The sequence below is a fragment of the Canis aureus genome, chromosome 6, assembly GCF_053574225.1.
Source record: "Canis aureus isolate CA01 chromosome 6, VMU_Caureus_v.1.0, whole genome shotgun sequence".
NCBI lineage: Eukaryota > Metazoa > Chordata > Mammalia > Carnivora > Canidae > Canis > Canis aureus.
In genome coordinates, this window is record NC_135616.1 from 41,726,506 (window position 1) to 41,750,614 (window position 24,109).

At 38.5% G+C, this 24,109-nt stretch overlaps 1 protein-coding gene and 1 long non-coding RNA gene across 15 annotated transcripts in view; one reads left to right on the top strand and one right to left on the bottom strand.

The window, feature by feature from the left end:
* Nucleotides 1-24,109, top strand: part of DNAH14 (dynein axonemal heavy chain 14) — a 325,158-nt gene that overhangs the window by 245,827 nt on the left and 55,222 nt on the right. For 13 of the 14 annotated variants that reach the window (XR_013381670.1, XM_077901271.1, XM_077901270.1 and 10 more), the window contains 7 exons: nt 802-927; nt 2,707-2,801; nt 5,924-6,083; nt 11,852-11,983; nt 12,419-12,514; nt 18,987-19,127; nt 20,028-20,243. Coding sequence is in view for 13 of the 14 variants with exons in the window: in XM_077901271.1 (XP_077757397.1) it covers nt 802-927; nt 2,707-2,801; nt 5,924-6,083; nt 11,852-11,983; nt 12,419-12,514; nt 18,987-19,127; nt 20,028-20,243 (966 nt within the window). In the remaining variant the exon portion in view is untranslated. The remainder of the gene's footprint in view (nt 1-801; nt 928-2,706; nt 2,802-5,923; nt 6,084-11,851; nt 11,984-12,418; nt 12,515-18,986; nt 19,128-20,027; nt 20,244-24,109) is intronic. The other variant, XM_077901273.1, reaches the window with a different exon arrangement.
* Nucleotides 115-23,817, bottom strand: LOC144315937 (uncharacterized). The gene is made up of 4 exons (XR_013381673.1): nt 23,363-23,817; nt 18,630-18,711; nt 5,332-5,387; nt 115-214 (listed from the first exon to the last, which is right to left on the bottom strand). It is a non-coding gene; the product is annotated as an uncharacterized LOC144315937 (long non-coding RNA).

Below are 24,109 nucleotides of genomic sequence, written 5' to 3' on the forward strand. Positions count from 1 at the left end.
TGCCTCTCTCTCTGTCTCTCTCATGAATAAATAAGTAAAATCTTTAAAAAAAAAAAAAAAAAGGTACATCTGGTTTGAAATCTCTTTTAAATATTTTATATTTAATATAGAACAGCATTGGGAAGCAAAGGCTGTGATACTTGGCAAGCATGGATTAGGATTGCAGCTTTGTTAGCATGCAGCTGTGTAGCTCTGTTGGCCTCAACTTTCTTATCTGTAAAATGAACAAGACAATGACAACAAGACAACAATGATAGCAAAATAGTAACAGCACTATATTGTAATAACTCAGTGTGATAATAGGCATACAACTAGTTGGAAAAGCTCACATGGAATAATTCTGCTGTTATTAGTTAAATCAATCAACTATGCTGTGGTAACTCGCAGTCTGCAGGGTGCTCTAAAACTCTTCACATGTATCTCATGAGATGATTTTGGCTATGGTTATCCTTTCCAGTTTAATCTGTTCAACAAATATATTTCAAGCTGATTTTGGTAAATTTTAAATAATGAGATGAGCTGGGGCACCTGGGTAGCTCAGTCAAGGAAGTGACTGCCTTCAGCTCAGGTCCTGATTTCAGGGTCTTGGGATCGAGTCCTACATCAGCTCCCTGCTAGGGTGGAGTCTGCTTCAGCCTTTCCCTTTGCCCCTCCCCCTGCTCATGCTCACACTCTCTCTCTATGTCTTTAAAATAATAATGAAATGAGCTTTATGAATTTTTCTTTAAATGAATTTCTCTTTAAAAAAGAGGTTCTATATCTCTTAAAATTCATTCTTAGAAGAATTATGTGTCTCATTAGGAAAAGGAAGCACTCATGGAAAAGCTGCAGAAAGATTCACAAGTAGTGGAGAAAGTCCAGGTGCTTGTTAAACAGGATGAAGAAATTATGGCTGAAGAAGTAAGAATTGTAGAAGATTATGCTCAGGTAAAAACTAAAATATAATCAATACCAATTATTTGGAGATTTGAAAAATTATCTCCTACTTCTTCATGTGAGAATTATTCATTAATATCATTTCCTGTGCAATGTTCAGCATAGTTGATAAAAATGTGGGTTTTTTGATAGTTGGATAGTTTCTTTGAACTTTATAACTCATCACCAATAATGTCATGAATATTTTTAATGTTGCTATTGATTGGTTTAAGCAAAACTGGCATTTCAAGGTTTCTTGGGCAATTAATGATTTTTAGATGGTATATGAATTGAAAGCATTCATTAACTAGTTTTCCACCAATATCTTCCTTATAGAGTTGTTTTCTGATATTTAGATTTTCATTAATGTCAATATCTCTTGCAAACTCAGCCAGAACATTGACATTTTCCAGTGCGATTGTATGATGCATTCTTCTTTGTGAATTGGATTATTAAACAGACAAGAGCCAGATCTGAAATGTATTTTTTTCCTCTTAATAAATTATTGCTTTTGGTGTGATCTGAAAATTTTCATCACATTTGCTTCTCTATCAAAATAATCTCTATTGATTTTAACATTTAATCACTTCTGTGTTCACTAAGTTTTGTCTTAATTATTTATTTGTAAAGAAAATTTTAAAATTACAAAATAGAGTACCTTTCACACACATCTATGTAAGGAACCTCTAATTTCTCACTTATTTCATTGAGATACTCCAAAACATCTTTTTAAATGCAGTAGCTATTACCCGAAAACTGAGGAATTCTGATGGCTTGTTTTTGCATAACTCCCACTGAGAAAAACAGAAGCTCTCTGCTAAGTTTAGAGTAGTGTGTACTACATTATCACCTGTGTTCCATTTTGGGTAGGTATCATTGAGAATGTGACCCTGCACTTCCAATCATACACATCTGATGAACTGACTTTCCACAAATCAGATTCTGGGTTCATATACCACAAACCTTGTTTCTTCTCCCACTGCCCACGTAGGTGCTCGGCCTGTGGAATAAATTTATGTTACAATGTGACTCCTAGCTGAGCCCTTAACATCACATGCCCAGGAAAGCTGAACAGGGGACAACTGAAGAACTTCTCCAAGTCCTTCCTAATTTAGATAGCTTCTAATAACTTCACTATATAGAGTAGTGACTATGTCCAACTCAGCTTCTCAGCCAGACCCCAAACATGTCCACAGCTGCTCCGCTGACACCTGACCCAAGGGAAAGCCGGTTGCAGTTACAGTGTCTGACTTTTAGAGCCAGTGAAGACACACAGCCCTGTGAACCCTGACAGAGCTCCTTCCAGGCACAGGAGAAGGCCAGAGCCGGTGAGGGCCTCTGAATCTCAGGCTTCCTTAGCTGGGCAACCCACCTTTCCCAGGACCACCCTGAGTCTGATGGAGAAGAGTTCTCACACACACAGCTCCTCATCACCCGCACTCAGGACTGCAGCACACATTCCTAGTTGTGTACACAGCATGCATCGTAGAAAGGGCCAAGGGGGATCCCTGGGTGGCGCAGCGGTTTGGCGCCTGCCTTTGGCCCAGGGCGCGATCCTGGAGATCCGGGATCGAATCCCACATCAGGCTCCCGGTGCATGGAGCCTGCTTCTCTCTCTGCCTCTCTCTCTCGCTCTCTCTCTGTGACTATCATAAATGAATAAAAAATTAAAAAAAAAAAAAAAAAAGAAAAGAAAGGGCCAAATCTATTTTCCAGGTTCAAGATAGAAGAATTTACAGCATGCAACTATATGCATTCATACATGTTTGGGGGCCTCTAACTTTGTTGCAGGAAACTGCCCATGAAATAAAAAGTGTGCTGCCAGCTCTCAACAAGGCGATCGTGGCTCTGAGCGCCCTGGATAAAGCCGATGTCGCTGAGCTGAGGTAATTCACCTCATTTGTTTGGAACTGGAAAAGCCCAAAATAAAGCACAAATGCCTAGTAAATGTTACTAAGTCTGTATTCATATGTTTTTAGAACAAGTCATTTTTACCCATCTTGGTTACTTTAAACTAGTTATTATGTGTGTCACATAGTGTATGTCATCCATGTTATGGCTCCATCACCCGCAGGACACATCAATATTTTTTGCAGCCGTGAGAAAAGCCACTGCTGACTAAACTACATGCTGTGCTACTGATGACAAACTTTATCCCAGTCTCAGAGACCTAAAACCCACGTCCTAGGATTGGCCCAACAGTGCATATCCAGGATGAGAGACGGAGCCATGGTGACTCTAGCAGCACCTGACCTACAGGTCCAAAAGTAGGACAGTGTCTGTGGTGCTGCTGTGGGCTACAGAGGGCCGGGTCCGTGGCACCACAGTGACGTGCGTCCAGGGCCACAGTGGCCACCAGGTGCCCCTGGGGAACCACTGCCCGGGCCCTGGGCCCCCTGGCCGCCCTTCTGGGGTAGGAACTTCCAAGAAGAAATGAGATACTCCAAGGTCCAGAGCCTGATCCCAATATTTGTAGTTTGAATCTCTTGGTGAGATGCTCTCCATAGGGGTCTGTGGCCCAACAGACAAGAAGACTTTGCTGTCACCTGCAGGATGTGTTACATTTTCCATTATTTATTGGAAGTGATATTTCAATTAAAGATGCAGAAGTAGGCAAATCTACCATGATATTTGTAACATTATTAACTCTGGGAACAAGAAGAGACGATGACAAACAAGCTGTCTTTAACCAGCAGGACTTTCCCGGGAAAGCAGCGCATACCACAGTGCCCAAGCTCCTCCCTGCAGTTGAAAGTCAGACAAGGAGAAGCAGACCAAAATCTTGACTTCTTTCTCCTGTGTGACCTCATTCACAGGAATGCATTCCCCCGTGCTCAGGCAGCAGGGATGCTGAGTGTGTGCTGTGCACTAGGCCCCAGTCTGGGCACTGAACTTAGAGCCTCTACCAGTTAGTGAAGGCCCTTCTGACCAGGCAGCATGGAAGTAGAGAACTAAGCCAGATTTGCAAGTGAACCAGGAAGGTGTCTAAAGGAAAGGTGTTCTAAGCAGGAGAAATGGAAAGCATGACAGTCTGAAGCCAGAAATGCACTTCATGGGTTTGAGGAACTTCAAATGCCAGGGTGCCTGCAGCCTTTGAGCATGAGAGGGTGGCCTGAGTCCATGTGAGAGAAGTAGCAGTGTCTAAGCCACCCCCAACATCACCCTCCCTGGAACCTCAGGACTTGTTTCCAGAAGTTCCGTCCTCTTAGCTTTTCTCTGGGAGATATTCCTAGGAGAGAAGCCAGAGCAAATGCCTATGAGCCTGATTTCTAAGAGCAGCATGTTATGCTGGGTAAGCGCTCTGGCTCTGGTGCCTCAACTTCCCTTTTATGCAACAGGGATGACAGGTTATTAGAGGACTGGTTGAGTTAAAACATGTAAAGTGCTTACATTAGATTCTAGCATGAGGCAGGTGCTCGTTATTTTTATGCTAAGAGGTTTCTAGGACCAAACAGGCCCACTCCCATTCCCTAGCTAGAAATCCCTAACCTTTCCTTGCATACGTTATGGGGGTTTCTTGTTGTGCAGCTTGTTTGTTAAGATTCCCCCTTGTGATATTGCTGATTCCAATGCCACATCTTATGATGTGCAGCAGAGACATCCAGCAGGTACCCAGGGCAGCCCACTCTCTTTCCTAGCTGCATTAGCCACTAGAAGAAGGGGGAAGGTGGTAGAAAATATAGATTAGAGCAAACCAATAAAAGTCTAAGAGGACTCCTGTGTAGTAACGAGGCTTTTAAAGCAGATTTCCAATGTAGGTTGGTCTTGCTTTGAATCAGGTATTTGTTTCTTAAAAGTGATAGGTAGGTGGGATGATAGTCAATTGAATCTATTTTCCCTTTAATTTACATTAAAATTTTATATATAATGTATTTTTATCTCAATTTTACTATATTTCCATTATGTTTGTTTAAAAAGTGTCAAATATAGGCAAAATTGAGGAAAATCCTGTTTTTGGACCTCTCTTTTCTCCCCTGTGGACCTTGTCACTCTTTCCCTAGTTCCTGTTACAACCTTTCTCCTTATTTCAAAAACAAAACAAAACAAAAAAACCCACACTGATAATCTCAGAAAAGCCGTCTGATAAATTAGTTCTAAATAAACCATTAATTATTTAAATATATAGTCCTGAAAAATATCTGCATTTTCGAAGTAGACTGTAAAAGAAAACCAAGATTAACCTAAATGAGTGAATCTCTAGTGGTGAAATTCAAGGCAGGAGGACCTTCTTGGTAACCCTTGTAGCTAGTGTTGTATGCATATAGTTGGCTTTGTTGCCTGCCTTCTGTTGGGAAGTCTGTATGGTTTCATTTGGGGGAGACTCATTGCTGTGGATGGACCTGTGCCTTTAGTTCCCAAGTCCCAAATGTTACTGCATAATAATCACCACCCTCCTGGCATCTCACTGAAACTTACTTCTTGTGACTGTTCTTCTGACCCCTGGCTCTCCAGAATGTCACCTTCTCGTGCTCCTGCAGTGGCAAGTCAGCTGATGAGGATGCAAATAAGAAGTGGCTTCCAGCATTCCAATAACCACACTAACAATCTAAGAGACCAGCCCCCACCAATCCTCTTTCCCACACTCTGTTGTATCAGTGATTTTATGGCAGGAATTTCAGATGAGGATGGAGAAAAGTCAGAGGATATGTTTAAGGGGAGTGGCTTAGTTGTCTCTGTCAAGTAGTCATTAGGACATCAGCGCTGGGACGAAACAGGAGGGATCCTGCTATAAAGGACTCTGCAGTGAGTACTTTTCTAATGAAAAGAATTAACCTCTAACTTAGATGTTCTACATATTTAAGTCTTACGCATGTCATCTTCCCAAAGTAGAGATACCCATATGTAAAACATACCCAAATGTTTGCATATAGCCCAAACTGAAATAGCTAAGTAGTTAACCTTATGAAAAAGCCTGTTAAAAATCTGCGTATTTTGTCTTCTAAGATAGTTTACAGGATGCATTCAATTTCAGTTGTGAAGCTGACCAGGTTTCCACCACCTATTGCAGAGTGTATACACGGCCTCCCTTTCTCGTGCTGATAGTCATGAATGCGGTCTGCATTCTTCTGCAGAAGAAACCTAACTGGACGTCAGCAAAATTGCTTCTTTCGGAAACTGGTTTCCTGAAAAGACTGATTAACCTTGACAAGGACAGCATACCGGAGAAGGTACAGAGTTGATCCCTAATTAATGCATAACTGATGCCTCCCATACTCATAGTCTACAGGAGTCCAACATTGGAATTGTGCATTAGAATGGAAAGTCTTTGATGCAGGTTAGAAGATGAGGGAGCAAGCTCCATAACCATATGTAACAGGTTTGCTGGGAATGCTGAGGAAAAGCAGTGTGTCTCCCAAATCAGGGAATGCTATGTCTCAGAATCTCTTTAATGAGAGAAGAGACCAACAGAGGGAGAAAGTCTCTCTGGAGGGACTGCATTACACTAAGAAACCACAAGGTTTGAATAAAAGTGTCTGGAATTTTTTAAAGTTCAGATATAATTGACATATAACATTATATTAACTTCGGGTGTATGGTATAATGAATCAATATTCATATATATTGTGATCATCCCACAGTAAGCCTAGTTATCATCTAACACCACACATTGTTGCCAATATTTTTTCTTATAATGATAACTTTTAAGATCCTACTCCATAATAACCTTCAAATGCACAATATGATATTTTTAACTCTAGTCATCATGCCATACATTCTACCCCCAGGACTTATTTATCTTACAGCTGAAAGTTTGCACCTCTTGGCCCCCTTCACCATCCCTAAGTCCCCTACCTCTGACAGCCACCAATCTGTTGTCTGTATTTGAGTTCAGTTTTTGTTTTAGATTCCACATGTAAGTGATAAAATCCTTCTCTGTCTAACTTAGTTCACTTAGCATAACACATGCAAGGCTCATCTATGTTGTCACAACTGGAAGGATTTCCTTCTCTTTTTTTTAAAGATTTATTTTTATTTATTTATGATAGAGAGAGAGAGAGAGAGAGAGAGACAGGCAGAGACAGGCAGAGGGAGAAGCAGGCTCCATGCAGGGATCTTTGGAAAAATGTCTATTCAGATCCTCTGCCCATTTTTTAATCAGATTGGGTTTGGGGTTATTTTATTTTTTTTGTTTTTGCTTTCTCTTGTTTGAGGTGTGGTTTTGGGGGGAGTCTGTAGGAGTTCTTTATATATGTTGGGTATTAACCCCTTACCACATATGTGGTTTGCAAATATTTTCTCCCAGTCTATGAGTTACCTTTTTGCTGATGGTTTCCGTTACAGGGCAGAAACTTTTCAGTTTGATGTAGTTATATATATATATTTTTTTTTTTTTTGTTAGCTTTCTTTTTTATGTCAAATCCAAAGTCATTACCAAAATCAATGTCAGTGAGTTCACCATCTATGTTTTCTTCTAGGAGTTTTATGGCTTCAGGTCTACATCCACATCTTTAATCCATTTTGAGTTATTTCTGTGTATGATGTGAGATAGGGGTCCAGCTTCATTCTTTTGCATGTGGCTGTCAAGTTTTCCCAGCACCGTTTGTTGTAGAGATTATCCTTTCCAACTATTGTATATTCTTACTTATTTTTATTTTTATTTTTGGAGGGAGTAGGGAAAGGGCAGAGGAAGAGAGAGATCTTAAGCAGACTCCATGCCCAGCACAGAACCTAATCCAGGGCTTGATCTTATGACTCTGAGATCGGACCTGAGCCAAATGAACAGTTAGATGCTTAACTGACTGAGCCATCCTGGCATTCCTCCCCATTATATATGGTTGGATCCTTTGTTATAAATTGATCAACTTTATGTGTGGACTCATTTCTGGACACTCAGTTCTGTTCCATCAATCTATGTGTCTGTTATATGCCAGTACCATACTCTTTTGATTACTATAGCTCTATAATACAGTTTGAAATCAGGAAACATGTTGCCTCTAGCCTTGTTCTCCTTTTTCAAGATTATTGGGTTATTTGAGCTGTTTTGTGGTTCCATACAAATTTTAGGATTGTTTGTTCTATTTCTGTGAAAACTGCTATTGGAATTTTGATAGGGATTGCATTCAATCTATAGATAGCCTTGAGCATTATAGACATTTTAACAATCTTCTTCCAATCTATGAGCATAAAATATCTTTTCACTTATTGTGTTTTCTTCCATTTCTTTCATCAGTGTCTTACAGTTTTTGGTGTACTGAAAAGTATTTCACCTCCTTGGTTAAGTTTATTTCTAGGTATTTTATTCTTTTTGATGCAACTGTAAGTGGGATTATTTTCATAATTTCTGTTTCTGATGGTGCATTGTTGGTGTATAGAAATGCAATTGATTTTTGTATATTGATTTTGTATCTTGCAACTGTACTGAATTCATTTTTTCTAAGTCTTTAGAGTATTCCACATATAATATCATGTCATCTGCAAATAGTGACAGTTTTTCTTTTCTAATTTGAATGCCTTTCATCTTTTTCTTGCCTAATTGCTCTGGCTAGGACTTTGGATACTGTGTTGAATAAAAGTGGTGAGAGTAAGCGTCCTTCTCCTGTTCCTGACCTTAGAAGAATAGCTTTCAGAATTTCACTGTTAAGTATGATGTTAACTGTGGGCTTGGCTTGTCATGTACAGTCTTTATTATATTGAGGTATATTCCAGCTATACTCAGCTTGTTGAGTATTTTTATCATAACTGGATATCGAAATAGTCATCTATTGAGATGATAATGTGATTTTTATCCTTAATTTTGTTAATGTAGTATATCACATTGACTGATCAATTGTTACTGAACCATCCTTGACCCCTTGGAATAAATCCCACATCATGGCTTACGATTTTTTTGAAGTACTATTAAATTCAGTTTGCTAATATTTTGTTGAGGATTTTGCATCATTGTTCATCAGGGATATTGACCTGTAATTTTCTTTTTTTGTTATGTCCTCGTCTGATTTTGGTAACAAGGTAATGCTGTTACCTTGTCATTATAAAATGACTTTGGATGTGTCCCCTCTTCTGTTTTTTGGAAAAGTTTAAGAAGGATTGGTACTAATTCTTTTTAATATATTTGATAGAATTCGCCACTGAGGGACACCTTGGTGGCTCAGCAGTTGAGCATCCGCCTTTGGCTAGGGTGTGATCCCGGAGTTCCAGGATCGAATCCTGCATCGGGCTCCCTGCGTGGAGCCTGCTTCTCCCTCTGCCTGTGCCTCTGCCTCTCTCTGTGTATCTCTCATGATTAATAAAGAAAATCTTTAAGAATGTATATATGTTGAAAAAAAAAAAAAAAGAATTTGTCACTGAAGCCAGCTAGTTCTAGACTTTTGTTTGTTGGGAGGTTTTTCATTACTGGTTCAATCTCTTTACCAATAATTAGTCTGTCCAGATTTTCTAGTTCATGATTCAGTCTTGGTAAGTTGCATGTTTCTAGGAATTTATCCATTTCTTTTAACTCATCCTATTTGTTTGTGTATAATTGTTCATAGCAGTCTCTTCTAATCTGTTTGTACCTCTGGGGTATATTGTAGTATCTCTTTTGTTTCTATTTTTATTTATTTGAGCCCTCTCTTTTTTTCTTGGTGAATTAACTACAGGTTTTTCAGTTCTGTCTTTTTTTAAAAACCAACTCCTCAATTCATTGATCTTTTCCATTGTGTTTTAGTCTCTATTTCATTATTTCTGCTCTCATTTTTTTTTAAGATTTTATTTATCCATGAGAGACACAAAGAGAGAGGCAGAGACATAGTCAAAGGGAGAAGCAGGCTTCCTGCAGGGAGCCTGATATAGGACTCAAGCCCAGGACCTGATCATGACCTGAGCCAAAGGCAAATCCTCAACAACTGAGCCACCCAGGTGCCCCTGACTTGTTCTTTTTTTGCTAGTTTTGTTTGGTATGTGAAACTAGAACACCAACCCTCATGTCAAAGCTATGAGATAAGCACATGGGCCTCTTTCCCTGGATGATTGGGAACCTTTCAGTCACCCGCCTGTGCACTGGGCCCTAGGGGATAAGCCTGCATGAGCTCTTTCAGGACTGTTCCTCAGTTCACTGTGGCCTCGGGAGTCTTGTGGATGCAAGCCCTGTTGGCTTTCAAAACCAGATGTTTTGGGGATCTTCTCTCAGGTGCAGGTCTAAAAAGGTAAGGTGCCAGGTGTGGGGGTTCAAACTTTTCAGAGAGAAGCTTGGGGCTGTGAGTTCCCTCCCAGTTGTGGGTCACCATGCCAGGAGTGGGTGTACAGCAAGATTATGTCTCTGCTTCTGCTACCCATTTCAAGGGTGTTTCTTCTCATTGCCCAATGTGTAGGAGTATTCAGGTAGCTTCTTGGTTCCTTTTAAAGATAGTTGTTCTTATGTAGTTGTAGATTTGGAGAAGGGAAGTTTCGGATCCTCCTACATCACCATCTTGAACTGGATCCCAAAGATTTATTTTAATTTGTGTAACAAATGTTCATATAACAACATATGCCAGACATTGTTCTGAGCACTTTGAAAATATTAATTCATGTTGGAGGAGATGGGGGACAGATGAGAGCAGAGAAAAAATAGAAGAAAATCAAGTAGTGTAGACACCTAGTGAAGGGTTTTGCTGGAGCAGATTTAATTCAGAAGAATATAGATTTACTGTAGCACTTCAAGAACCATGAGAGTGGGCCAGAGTGCTGAGTAAGTGTTGGGGCTCAGTGCCCAATGTAGTGGGAGGCCATGCTGGACAAAGGAGTCCTGTAGGAAGAGGAGAAAAGTATGGCAGGGTAGGCGGAAGGTTCCGAGGGCCTGGACAGAGGCACAGTAGAGAGCAGTAACTAGCCCAGACACCACCCATGTGGCCACAAGCCAAGTAATGCTTCTGGCAGCAGAAGCTGGAAAAGGCAAGGAACAGAATCTCCACCAGGCCCCCAGAGTGAGTACTGTCCCACCTGGACCTTGATTTCAGATTTCTGGTTTCCAGCACGCCCAGAGCATAAGTTATGGTCTTTGGTCACCCAGGCTGTGCTGATTTGTCACAGTACTCACAGGAAACTCGGAGATTTGGGCCACAGGCAGTGGTTGCTATGGTAACAAATACCCAGAAATGTGAAAGTGGTTTTAGAACTGGGTAATTCCAGTGTAGAGGCTAGAGGAATATCCGAACAGGAGTATTAGGCAGGAGCTGAGCTGAGATGTTAGGCAGGTAGATTTGTAGATGCACACAGCGCCCTGTCCTTGATTCATTCACAACTATCTATGGAGTGTTTTCCTTCTAAGGGACATCATGAGACACGACGATAGCTTACAAGACCAACTCGTTCCTCGATGTTATGAAGTTGACATTATAAGAGGGAAGCCAGACACGAAACAGCTAAAAACACAATTAATTAATTACTTACAGTGATAATCTATGTTATCAGGAAATACAGGATCATATATGAACAAGGTACATTCTTTAGCAGAATGTTAGTGCTGACATCCGTATTACTCATGGATTAATGTAACAACTACTCACTCTCTGAAGCATTCTTAGTAAAAATGATTCCTTGTGGTTTTGTTTAAATAGAACTTTCAAGCTAAAATAATAGCTCATCTAAAGAAGTTATTAAAAGCATAACAGTATTTTAAGCAATAATGAAAACAGCAATAATAAATTGATAATGGATCACCTGCCATCTAAATTATTTAGCAAAATGGTTCTGACCTACCAGGCAAGAGAAGAAAAGGAATCTCAGGTCTCAGAAGGATTTTATTTTGATTATGGCTCCGCAAAATAGAGGAGAAATAGTATGTAAGCAACTGGAAAAAAGGCATGTGACACAAGTCAACTATAGTGTCCTCAGCGTGCTCAGGCCTCACTGCCACCACTGACAACCCAGACCCTTCACTGGGGCCTGGGAACTGTGCCTGCAGATTGTGTATTTAGGACAACTTCAGGTCAACAACATTGCTTTTTCTTTAATACACGAATTGTATTATCTCTAGGTTTTCATGAAGCTGAAAAAAATTTTAATCTTACCTGATTTCAACCCAAACAAGATTGCTCTCGTGTCTGTTGCCTGTTGCTCTATGTGCCAGTGGGTTATAGCTTTGAATAACTACCACGAAGTGCAGAAGGTATGTTCTTTCCTCCTCAGTACCTAAAACAACCTGGAAGGGACACCTCAGAGTCCCAGAAATAATGTTCCCTTAACAATGCTCAAATGAACTTCTGTGAAAGGATACCTAGTGCAACTTGAATCAAAGATATTATGCTAACAGATACAAATTTTATTTTTAAATTGTTTTTATTATATTTTATAAATAATTACTTTTTAAATAAATATATTTATTATATTTATTTTTTATTATTTTATTTATGGCAACTATGCTATTGTTTTATTTGGTTTTCATATATTTCACCATATTAAACTTCTTTATATCCCTTTTGTACACATAATTTCTAGGAAAGCCGATCATAAGAATTGACACTTATAAATGTCTTTCAAACATAAGCAACATTTTTAACTTGACACTTTTTAACACTTAAATGTTGTGACATTCTTTTTTAAGGTGGTGGGCCCTAAGCAAATGCGAGTAGCTGAAGCTCAGAATGTCCTCAAAATTGCACGGCAAAGGCTGGCCGAGAAACAAAGAGGTTTGCAGCTGGTAAGACATTTGTTTGCTTGTTAAACTTACAACACCTTTATGAACTAGTCAGAAACACCAAGAAACACCATCATCATTACCTCAGTAGAGTTTTATCAGTTTAGAATAAAATGAGGATAATAAAGGTAATGAAGATATTAATTGTGATTAAGTAAATAATACCAGTACTATATGTAAGGGTACCTTCCATATAGTAAAACACTCAATAATGATAATTATTACTGTATCAGTAATATATTAACTAACCATTTCACCAGATTTCTCCCAGGAGAGCTTTGTGACTTCTGTCTACCAAAGACCCACCCATTATCAAACTGTGATCTTAAAAAACTGTCCTTAACCTGTTTATATCAATGACTCTTTTGTTTTGTAAAGACAAGGTTATTTCTTAAACTTCTGGGTTTTAAGTTAAAACTTCTGTTTACCTGTATGGTCTTTCTCCCTAAGCTCTCCATTTCAACGTAGTTACCAACATTTTAAGATCTGGGGATTTCATTTAAAATTTGAATTTCTGCCTTCATTTGAAAATTCAGAAGATCTGGCAGCCTTGGGTTGGCACTCTCACTTGTCTGTAATAAGCCCCCAACTCACTTCAAGCATTTGTGTCACCTGCCTGGCCCCATAGGCATTTCTTGCAAACTCAGCTATCTAAAAAGTATCAGACATTTTTTAAGAAAATTAATAAATTTTTACTGAATATATTTTGTGCTGATATGTCATTTTATCGCTAATACTTTGTTGCAGCCTATCATGTACCTATATAGTTATATTTAGAGATGTGTTAATAATAGCTAACATTTATTGTGTATACTATGTTCCAAGTACCACACTGAGGCTTTATACAGACTTTCGCATTTAATCCTCAGGTCAGCTTTCAGAAGGAGATGTTTACAAGGAAGAAAGCTTAAGTGAAAGATTTATAAATTTGTCCAACACCGTGACCCTCTGAGTGGTGCCCATGCTCTAACCCAGGCGTGTCTAACTCTAAAGCCCATGCACTTACCTACTCCACTATAAAATACTTCTCTCCAGGAATGATTAATCTAGTAACTGGTGTGGCACAGACACCAACCAGTCACAGAGCAGTGTCAGGTCCTGGAGCCTACAGTGAAAACAGAATGGGGATAGAGGGCCGGGGTGGGCAGTGGCGGGGCTGGGAGTGCTCTCCAGGGCATAGCACAGGACCACTTAGCAACCACTACAGAAATAGTCTGTATAGTCTATGCTCATGGTTAGGAAGAATGAATATTGTAAAATGTCTATACTGTTTTTTCTGACGCATTCTAACAGGTGTGAGGTGATAACTCTTTGTGGTTTTGTTTAATTTGCATTTCTTTGATGATCAGTGATGTTCAGTATCTTCTCACGTCTGTTGCCCATCTATATGTCTTCTTTGGAAAAATGTCTCTTTAGTTCCTCTGCTCATTTTTTAAAATATTTATTTATTTTGAGAGAGAGAAATAGAGAACAAGTGGGGGAGGGGCAGGGGCAGAGGGAGAGAGAGAATCAATCCCAAGCAGGCTCCTCACCAAGCAGAGCCTGATGTGGGGCTCGGTCCCGTGACCCTAAGATCATGACCTGAACCTAAATCAAAAGTCAGAGTTGAGATGCTTAACTGACTGAGCCACCCAGGTGTACTCCATCTTCTGCTTATTTTTTAATTGGATAGTTTGGGTTTTGTTACTGAATTGTAAAAGATCTTTATATATTTTGGATATTAGCATCTTATCCAACCGTTTTACAAAACTATTCTTTTTTCTAGGTTTTTCCTTTCATTTTGTTAATTGTTTATTTTGATCTGCAGAAAATTTGAAGTTTGATGTAGTCCCAGTTGTTGATTTTTGCTTTTATTATTTGTGCTTTTGGTACTCTATCCAAAAAAAAAAAATCATCACCAAGACCAATGTCGAGCAGCTTCTTCCCTACATTTTCTTCTAGGAGTTTTATGGTATCAGTTTGATGGTATTTTGATTTATTCTGAGTTAATTTTGTGAGTGGTGTAAGATAGGACTCCACTTTCATTGTTCTGCATGTTATCTTGGCACCATTTGGTGGGAGAGATTGTCCTTCCCCATTGGATTGTTCTTGGCTCCCTTGTTGAATATTAGTTGGCCATGTATGCCAGGATTTACTACGGGGCTCTCTATTCTGTCCCACTAGTCTCTGTGTCTATTTTATGCCAGTACCACATACTGTTTTCATTATTGTTCAGAAATGCTACTGATTTCTGAATATTGATCTTACATCCTGCAATTTTACTGACATTGTTGATTAGTTCTAACAGTTATTTGGTTGAATTTTGGGGATTTTCTATATACAAAAGCATGTCATCTGCAAATAGTTAACACTTTTACTTACTCCTTTCTGATTTGGGTATTGTTTATTTCTTTATCTTGCCTGATTGCTCTAATCAGGACTTCTAATACTATATTGAGTAATAATGTTGAGGGTGGGCATCCTTATCTTGTTCCTGATCTTAAAGGAAAAACTCTCAGTTTTTCACCATGGAATATTATGTTAGCTATGGGTTTGTTGTAGTAACTGCCCTTTATTATTTTAAGGTTTGTTCTTCCTTTACCCAGTCTGTTGATGGTTTTTATCATGAACTGATATTGTATTCTGTCAAATGCTTTTTCTGCATTTATTGTGATGATCGTGTGACTTTTATCATTCATTCTATTAATGTGATATAATACATTTACTGATTTGCATATTTTGAACCATCCTTGCATCTCAGGGATAAATCCTATGTGGTCATAGTGTGCAGTTCTTTTAATGTGTTCTTTAATGCACTTTGCTCTATTTTGTTGAGAATTTTTGCATCTTTATTCATCAAGGGTATTAGTCTGTAGTTTTATTTTTCAGGTCAGTTATTTCATTTTTCTGTGATTTGGAATAAATAATTTTGTTTCTTTATTTTCCTTAACTCTCTGTGTTGGCTTCTGTGCATTTGACAAAACAGCCATATCTCCCTATCCTGTCAGAATGGTCTTGTGTAGGACATAAACCTCCTCAGCCCAGCCTGAGCTCCTGGTGTCTCTCACACCATTGCCCAAGCAGCTTTGTTTTTTCTTAGAGATTCCCAGTATTCAGAGTGTCCCAAAGGGAAGCATCTCCGTCAGTACCTAGATGCAGGCTCTTTGGACACCTGTGTAAATAGCTCTCTTCAGGGACAGATTGGGAGATGAGTGTTTCTGTCCAAGCCCTCGACACTGAGCCAGTTGAGAATTATTTCTTTGTTTGTTGTAATTCTGGCGACCCACAAACACAAGGTTTCTGGCCACCAGAGCTGGGTGCTCAGGTACTGTATCCTCTGGGCCACAACCACCAGTGCAGGAGGATCACAGTCAGCCCCTAAATGTGTACTAAACTGGAAGCCTGACCCTTAGACCACAGCCTCTTTCAGATAGGCCTCCTTAAAGCAAAGACTGAGAGATACACATTTCTATCTATTCCCTCCATGCTAAGCCCTGGAGGGATAGCCAGTTAGAAAGTATTTGTTCTAGTTCAGTAGGTCTTATGGATGCAAGCCCTCTTGGCTTTCAGAGCTAACTGTTTTGGGGGCCCATCCCTTAGGTGGAAGTCTTAAAGGTTGAGACATGAGATGTTGGGTTCAAAATCTTCACCTGCAAGGGAAGCTAGAGTTGTGAGTTCTCCTGTTTGTGTCATTGTGCCAGGGGTGTAGGTTGTGGTAGGAGTGTCCCAGCCTTTACTGTGTGGATTTGAATACTTTTCATTCACCCGGTGTGTAGGAGTTGCTCAGCTAGTTTCTGAATTTCTTTCATGGGGACTAGCTCTGTGCGTAGTTGTAGGTTTGGTGTGTCCACAGGAGCAGATGGGTTCAGATGCCTCCTGTGTCACCATCTTGGACTGGAACTCCCTTTCACTTATTCCTTGATGCCTGGTACTTTCAATTTTAGTATTTACTCAGTTCATTCATGATTTTTGGTATATTTTTTGTATTTCATTCATTCACCCAACAAAACTTTATAATATTGTCCTTTTTTTTTTTTTTTTACTATTATCAAGTGGTAGGGCAGAAAAAAATAAACTCTAAATTTCAGTCAAAACCTAACTTAAAAGTAGTCTGCATTCCCTTCCAGCTTGCAAACTTGGCCTTCACCAGACATTTCAAATATTTTAATTCATTGAACTCAAGTATATTTAAATGTTTATAAAATATTAATAGATACACTTAGCATTTTAAAAGTGAGCGTAATAGTTAACGCCACTGGTTTTAAGCCCTTCGTTGAGATTTTCTCCTCAGTTATGTACTGTCTCCTATTTTAAAAATAGATCTTTTGTTCACTTGGGCCCTAATATAAAAAATATTTCCAAAAAATATAGGGAACGTTAGGGGAAATAAATAATGCCAGAAGCTATGATATTACATGGGGATTCATTAAAAATGTTATCTTGGAGAGCATAGTGCCTGTCTTGTAACATCATCAGGAAAATGCAGATCAAAACCACAATAATACCTCACACCTGTCAGAATGGCCACAATCAAAAACAAGAAACAAATGTTGGGGAGGATGTGGAGAAAAAAGAACCCCTGTGCACTGTTGGTGAGAATGCAAACTGGTGCAGCCATTATGGAAAATAGTATGGAGGGTCCTTAATTAACCCCTATGTTTATAGCAGCATTATTTACAATAGCCAAGATATGGAAGCAGCCCATGTGCCCACTGATTGATAAATGGATAAAGAAGATGTGGTATATGTATAGACAATGGAATACTACTCAGCCATTAAAAAGAATGAAATCTTGCCATTTGCAATGACATGGATAGAGCTAGAGAGTATAATGAATGAAATCAAAGAAAGACCAATACCATATGATCTCACTAATATGGAATTTAAGAAACAAAACAAAGAAAGAAAAGCCCAAAAAACAGACTCTTAATTCTAGAAAACACAATGATCACCAGAGGGAAGGTGGGTGGGTGGGTGGGAAATAGGGAATTAGGGAATGGGGTTTAAGGAGTGTGCCTGTCCTGATGAGCATTGTGCAATGTATGGAATTATAGAATCACTATATTGTACACTTGAAACCAATATAACACTGTATATTAACTATAATTGAACTAGAAGAAAATAAATAAAATGACAGCACAAAGCAGAAAAAAAAAAGAAAAAGGAATTTTACATGTTTAGTTGAGTCAGTAAAGCCCCTACACTTAAATATTTATACAGTTCACTATGTCACAAGTAGCAAGAACGTTTTCTCAGAATAATCAAATCAAAAGGAATGAGCAAACAAAACAGCATTTTATATTAGAGTAAAAAGAACTGAGTAATCATTATGGGTGAACCAGTAATAAATCTTTAGAGTAATCATGCCACAGGTAGTAATGTGTGTGTGTGTGTGTGTGTATTTAGATATTTTCACTAGAATAACATATTTAGGAGGATAAATTATAAATTAGAAACTGTATTCAATAAGCACAATTTGGTATATATGATTCCATGAACATACTGTGTTCGAGTTTCCATGTTAAACACTGTCTTCAAAGATTTTGAGAAGACATGAACATCTTTCAAAAATATAAATATAAAATATAAGGATAATAAGTCCACAACCCAAGAGATAATATCAGGCAATTTATGATTAGTACTCAAACGATGGTTATAAACAAGTACATCAGTGTGGATTTGAGAGGACAGAGGCTTTGTGGCATCTAGAATGTGATAAGGATTTTAAAGAATGCCTTGGATGTAGATCCAAGGGATCCTTTCAAGGAACGATTTCAGGTATAAGGGAAGGATGGCAGTCAAATCCCAGAGGCAAGAACATTTAAGGTGTGTGTAGGAAATATGGAAGAAAGCAGTCTGGCAACAGTGTAATGTTATTGGAAAGGAGTTGACATTGGGGAGTGAGGTTGGGGTCAGATCGGGGAGGCTTTTATTGACAAGGCCAAAACTTTGGGCCATATCCATGGGCAATCATTTTTATAGAAATTCACCAAATGCTTTTGAGCAAAGGCGTTATCAAGATAAGCACTAATTTAAGAATATCATTTTGTCAGCTATTCATGATGGTATCTTTTCCACTGACAGCCCAGGCATAGGTTAGAGCTGCTTCATCCTACCAGCCTTCCTTCAAAAAACCTACCCATTCCTCCAGGCTGGTCAGTGTACCTGGGATGATAAAGTTCAGTCATTTTCTTGGAGAAGGAAACTGGATATAACATTTTCTGTGTGAAAAATAAATCAGAAAATGATGATTCTTCAAGTGCTGAGCTTATAAGAAAACCCATTGAGGAAAGTGACCTTTTAAAGGCAAACTTGACTTTCATGGAATCATTTATTTAATAACTATGTTTCTATTGTTAACATAATCCATCTCTCCAGGAAGATTTTCCAGGATGTGGAAATGAAGTAACCACATACTATATTCATATAAGTGATAGTTAAACTCTTGAGGCAAAATGAGCGTAATACTGTGTCTCGATAATGAATTGTCTTTCAGATTGAAGAGCATCTGCTGTTTTTGCAGGCAGCCTACAAAGATATAGTTGCTGAAAAACAACTCTTGGCAAACAGAAGAAAACTGGCCACCAAGCGCTTGCAGTGTGCATCTGTCTTACTGACTGCTCTGAAGGATGAGAAGGCATGATTCTCTTTCGTTTTATTTCTCTCCTTCAGTAATTTCTACTGAGCTTGACAAACCCCAAGATGTTATTTTCACCAAAGGTCATATCATGTGCCCCCCTAAAACTATCTTATCATCCAGTTGCTTTTTATTGAGATCAGTAGACACTCCTGATAAAAATAAAGGAGTCCTGGTCAAGAAGTCTTAAAACAGAGGCAACAGACTACAAGGATCAGACAGGACTTTCTCTTGTTCCTCAGACATCAGTTCTCTTGTCTGATAAGATCCACAGGAAACCTGTCAATGAACATGTCATGGGGCTTTCCTTTGTCCAGCACAGGGACAGCCTGAGCCAAATGCATAAAACAGGGGTGGCTAAAAGGGATGAGATGTCATAATGGAGAACATTTTATTCTGTTCTGTCAATCCTCAGACCTCTTTCATCCCTTTTAAAAAAAAATTCTGCTAATCTCTAAACTTCAGTCTCCTGGTCTTAAAATGAAGTCAATGGCCTTTACTTAATAGGATATTGAAAGTGTCAAATGAGACTTTCAAAGTAAAATGCCTGTTAGACATCTAAGGATTCAATAAATATAAGTCAATATTATATTGAACATCATTAATAATATAACGAATTGTTAACTTAAAAATTATCTTGCTTTATAAGACAAAGGACTTGACTATGGGTCCTAACAAATATGACACTGTTGACAAATCCAAGAATAGGACTCATGTTCCCCGTAGAAAATAATTTGTTTTATGATTTATCCATTAATAATTTAAATGCAAACACAGCATGAGAACAGTAATAGTGATAGCAATGCTATATCCAAGTTGGAGACCACAAATATCTGAACTGTCTCATAATAGTATATTTTATGTCAAATAGCAAGAACTCATTTTTATTTTAACATTTAGACTCGATGGCAAGAAACAATCAATCAAATAGACAAGAAGTTGGAAGGAATTTTGGGCGACATACTTATTTCAGCAGCATGCATTGTCTACAGTGGAGTGTTAACAGCGGAATTTCGCCAGCTAATTGTGAACAAATGGGAGAGCCTTTGCACTAAAAACAACATTTCTTTGTCCCCTAACTTTTCCTTAATTGAAGTCATGGCACAGAAACATGAGGTAGTAACATATTTCTGTTATCCAGTTAAGTGGCTGTTGTTGATTTGAATTTTGGGCATAAGTGCATTTTTTTAAACTGGGATCTTTTCCCCAAATTGTTTGTTGTTGTTGTTGTTGTTTTAAGATTTTATTTATTTATTTATTTATTTATTTATTTATTTATTTATTTATCAGAGAGAGCACAAGCAGGAGGAGCAGCAGGCAGAGGGAAAGGGAGAAGCAGACTCCCACCTGAGCAGGGAGCCCACCCAATTTGGGGCTCAATCCCAGGATTCTGAGTTCCTGACCTGAGACAAAGGCAGATGCTTAACTGATTGAACCACCCAAGTGCCCTCAAAAATTGTTTGACAGAGGAAACTACTGAAATTTTTTAAAAATTTTAAGTTATAGTTCTAATGCCTCAGTTAGTTACATCTATTGTTTCTCATTCTCGGGGCAAAAGTCACAGAAAATCCTCTTACTCATTGTAATTTTACTGCCTCGCCCTAATAAACATAGCCAATTTATCTCCCAGAAGTCCCTTTCATTAATAAAATTGGTGAGCTTGGGGCACATGGGTGGCTAGTTGGTTAAGTATCTGGTTACTGATTTTGGCTCAGATCATGATCTCAGGGTCATGGGATCAGCCCCTCTCTCCCTCTGCCTCTGCCCTTTCTTGCTCTCACTTACTCTTTCTCTCTAAAAATGAATAAATAAAATCTTTTAAAAAATAAAATTGGTGAACTTACTGAACCATAGGTAGCATTCTTAGAAGGAGCCAGAAAGGGACACCTGGGTAGCTCAGTGGTTGAGCGTCTGCTTTTGGCTCAGGTCATGATCCTGGGGTCCTGGGATCGAGTCCCACATCAGGCTCCCCACAGGGCACCTGCTTCTCCCTCTGCCTATGTCTCTGCCTCTCTCTCTGTGTCTCTCATGAATAAATAAATAAAATCAGAAAGAAAAGAAAAGAAAAGAAAAGAAAAGAAAAGAAAAGAAAAGAAAAGAAAACCAAAAATACAGACCTTACATTTATCAATAAATATTTATTGTCTATCTATCTGTGTGGAGAGGATGAAAAAGAAATGCACCTTTTTTTAATTTATTCCCAAAGAGTAATTTTAGATAACTTTAACTAACCACCCAATTTACAAAATCTCAGAAGCAAATACTGGCTTCTTATTTTCATAATGCCAATAACCAACTTAAACCCAAATATATCAACAATTACATTAGATGCAAGTGATCCAAAGAAGTCCACTTAAAAGGCTGAGATTGTAAGACTGTATAAAAATATAAACTAAAGCCCAAAATAGAGACCGTAAGTTACTTAGAAGGACATTTCTAAATCATAAAGGTTGACAGTTAAAATAAAAGGTGGGGGGAGGAAATTTACCACAGATTACCAAAAAAGGACAGAGTAGACATTAAGGCAAAAAAAGATTACTAGAATTAAATAAGTTTATGTTGTGGTAAGAATTAGTTTAAGTCTCCAAAAACGTTTTATCAATTCTGAATTTGTTTGTGCCTAATAATAAGACTTGAAACAATACAAAGCCCACATTAAAAGAACTACAGATAAAAATGGACAAATCTACAATCATAGAGAAAGATTTTAACATACTGCTTCCTGTAACTCATAAAAAAAGAACACAAAAATCAGTAGGAATAGAGGACATTTGAGCAATGTAATCAACAGACTTAGTGGGCAGGACCCTGTGGCCTACACCTGAGGCTTACACATTCTATGAAAGCACACGTAGAACACTACCCACCATATAATAAACCACCAAAAAGTTCCAACCAATATCAAAGGATTTAAATCACAGAGTATATTATCTGTCCAAAAGGCAATAGAGCCAGAAGTCAATAATTAAAAGTTTCTTTGAAAATCCCCATATTTCTGGAAATTAGGATATACACTCCCAAACGAACTGAAAGACTCAGTATCCTGAAGTTGTAATCCTAGTCGTAATTCCAACAGGTGAGGGGAGCATGTATGTGTCTCTTACATGACAAACTGATTCCAAAAGTAATAAGAGGAGGCAAAGAGCCAACATGTCTAAGATGTTGTTGATGAATAGGTAGAAGGACTTGCAGCATCAAATATCAACATTTACTTTAAAGCTACACTAGTTAGGATGGTGGATTTATTTATCCATGTGTAACCAGTGCAGAACAAACAATACCACCAATGGAGAACAGAGATCCCAGACACAGACTCACACACATGTGGATGTCTGACTTACGACAAAGCTGGTACTGCAGTGCAGTGTGGAATTAGTAGTCTTTTCAATAAATAGTGCTGGGTGATTGAATGTCTACCAGCAAAAAAGAGAGAGAGAGAGAGAGAAGGAAGGAAGGAAGGAAGGAAGGAAGGAAGGAAGGAAGGAAGGAAGGAAGGAAGGAAGGAAGGAAGGAAAGAAGAAAGAGAAAGAAAGAAAAGAAAGAAAGAGAGAAAGAGAGAAAGAGAAAGAAAGAAAGAAAGAAAGAAAGAAAGAAAGAAAGAAAGAAAGAAAGAAATTTGATCATTACCACACACCACACATAAAAATTCAATTGCAATTGAATGGTGGCCCTAACCATGGAAGGCAAATTAGTAAGGCATAATTTAAGAGAAAATGTTCATGACCCTAAGAAAATATTACTTTAAGCAGAACTAACCATAAAGGAAAACATTAATTGAATTACATTGAAATTTAGACATTCTGTTCATCAAAAATCACCACTCAGAGGCTATGAAAAGAAGTCAATGAATAGAAGAGGATATTTGCAGTAAAAAGGTCTACTACCAATCAGTAAGCAAAAGACATAAAAGCCAGTAAATAAATGGGTAAGAACTTTAAACAGGAAGCTCACAAAATCACCAATAAACATTTGAAAACTGCTTAACCTCATCATTCATTAGGGAAATAAAAGTTAAATCTAAAATGAGAGATCACAACACTCTAAGTGCCCTCAGCAGTAGAATGTATAAATAAATCTAGGTATGTTCATAAATACTCTACAGCAATGGGAATGAATAAAGACAGCTATAAACAACACAGATGATGTTGGACAGAAAAGGGAATATACTTTAAGATTTCCTTTATCTAAAGTTCCAAAGTTAGTGAAGTGAAATTATAGCATTTAGGAATACATACTTTGGTAAAACACTAAAGAGAAGCATGGAAGTCAGGAGAACAGAAACTCTTGGGTGGGTAATGTGTTTCTCTCACCATGCTGACCTTCACTCTAGGCACCTATATTCGGGTACAAACAGGGCTACTCCTGGGTTTCAGGATTCTTCATCCCTTTTCCTGTTTCCTTTTGTGTAGACTTCTAGAGCATGCAGTTCTTCACAGGCTTAAGTGAAAAACTTTTTCTTTCCTTTAAAAACTGAGAAGTATCCTTGGCTTCTCCTGAGGATGCCCTGCTGCCTAGGACGTCCCCTGTGTCCTGTTCCTTCTCAAAACTCCATAGGCCTTCTTGGCTTTTTCCTCCCAACCTGCTGATACTGCCACGAAGTCAGAGCCACAGGCAGAGACTATGTGAGGATGAGAAGTTTATCAGTCCTGGAGTCAGCATCTGAGTCAAACCCTCGGTCTGCCTCTTCCTCTGACAGTCTGACCACAGGCAGACCCCAGTTCCTCCTCCCAAACAATTAGGGTTGTTGTCGCAATTTAACCAGATAATGTATGTATGTGCTTGGCAGGTGGTGGGTGTGCAACAGAGTAGCTGTGATTACATCTACATAATTCTGTGTTATTGCATGTTTCATGTATGCATTAGAGTCCAGGATCCTTGGGAACAGGTACCCTGTCCTATATTTATCTGTTTCCCAGAGCATTTTTGTTGTGATGGGCGTTCATCCTCCCTGATGAACAGAAAAGTGTGTTTTAGTGAATAAT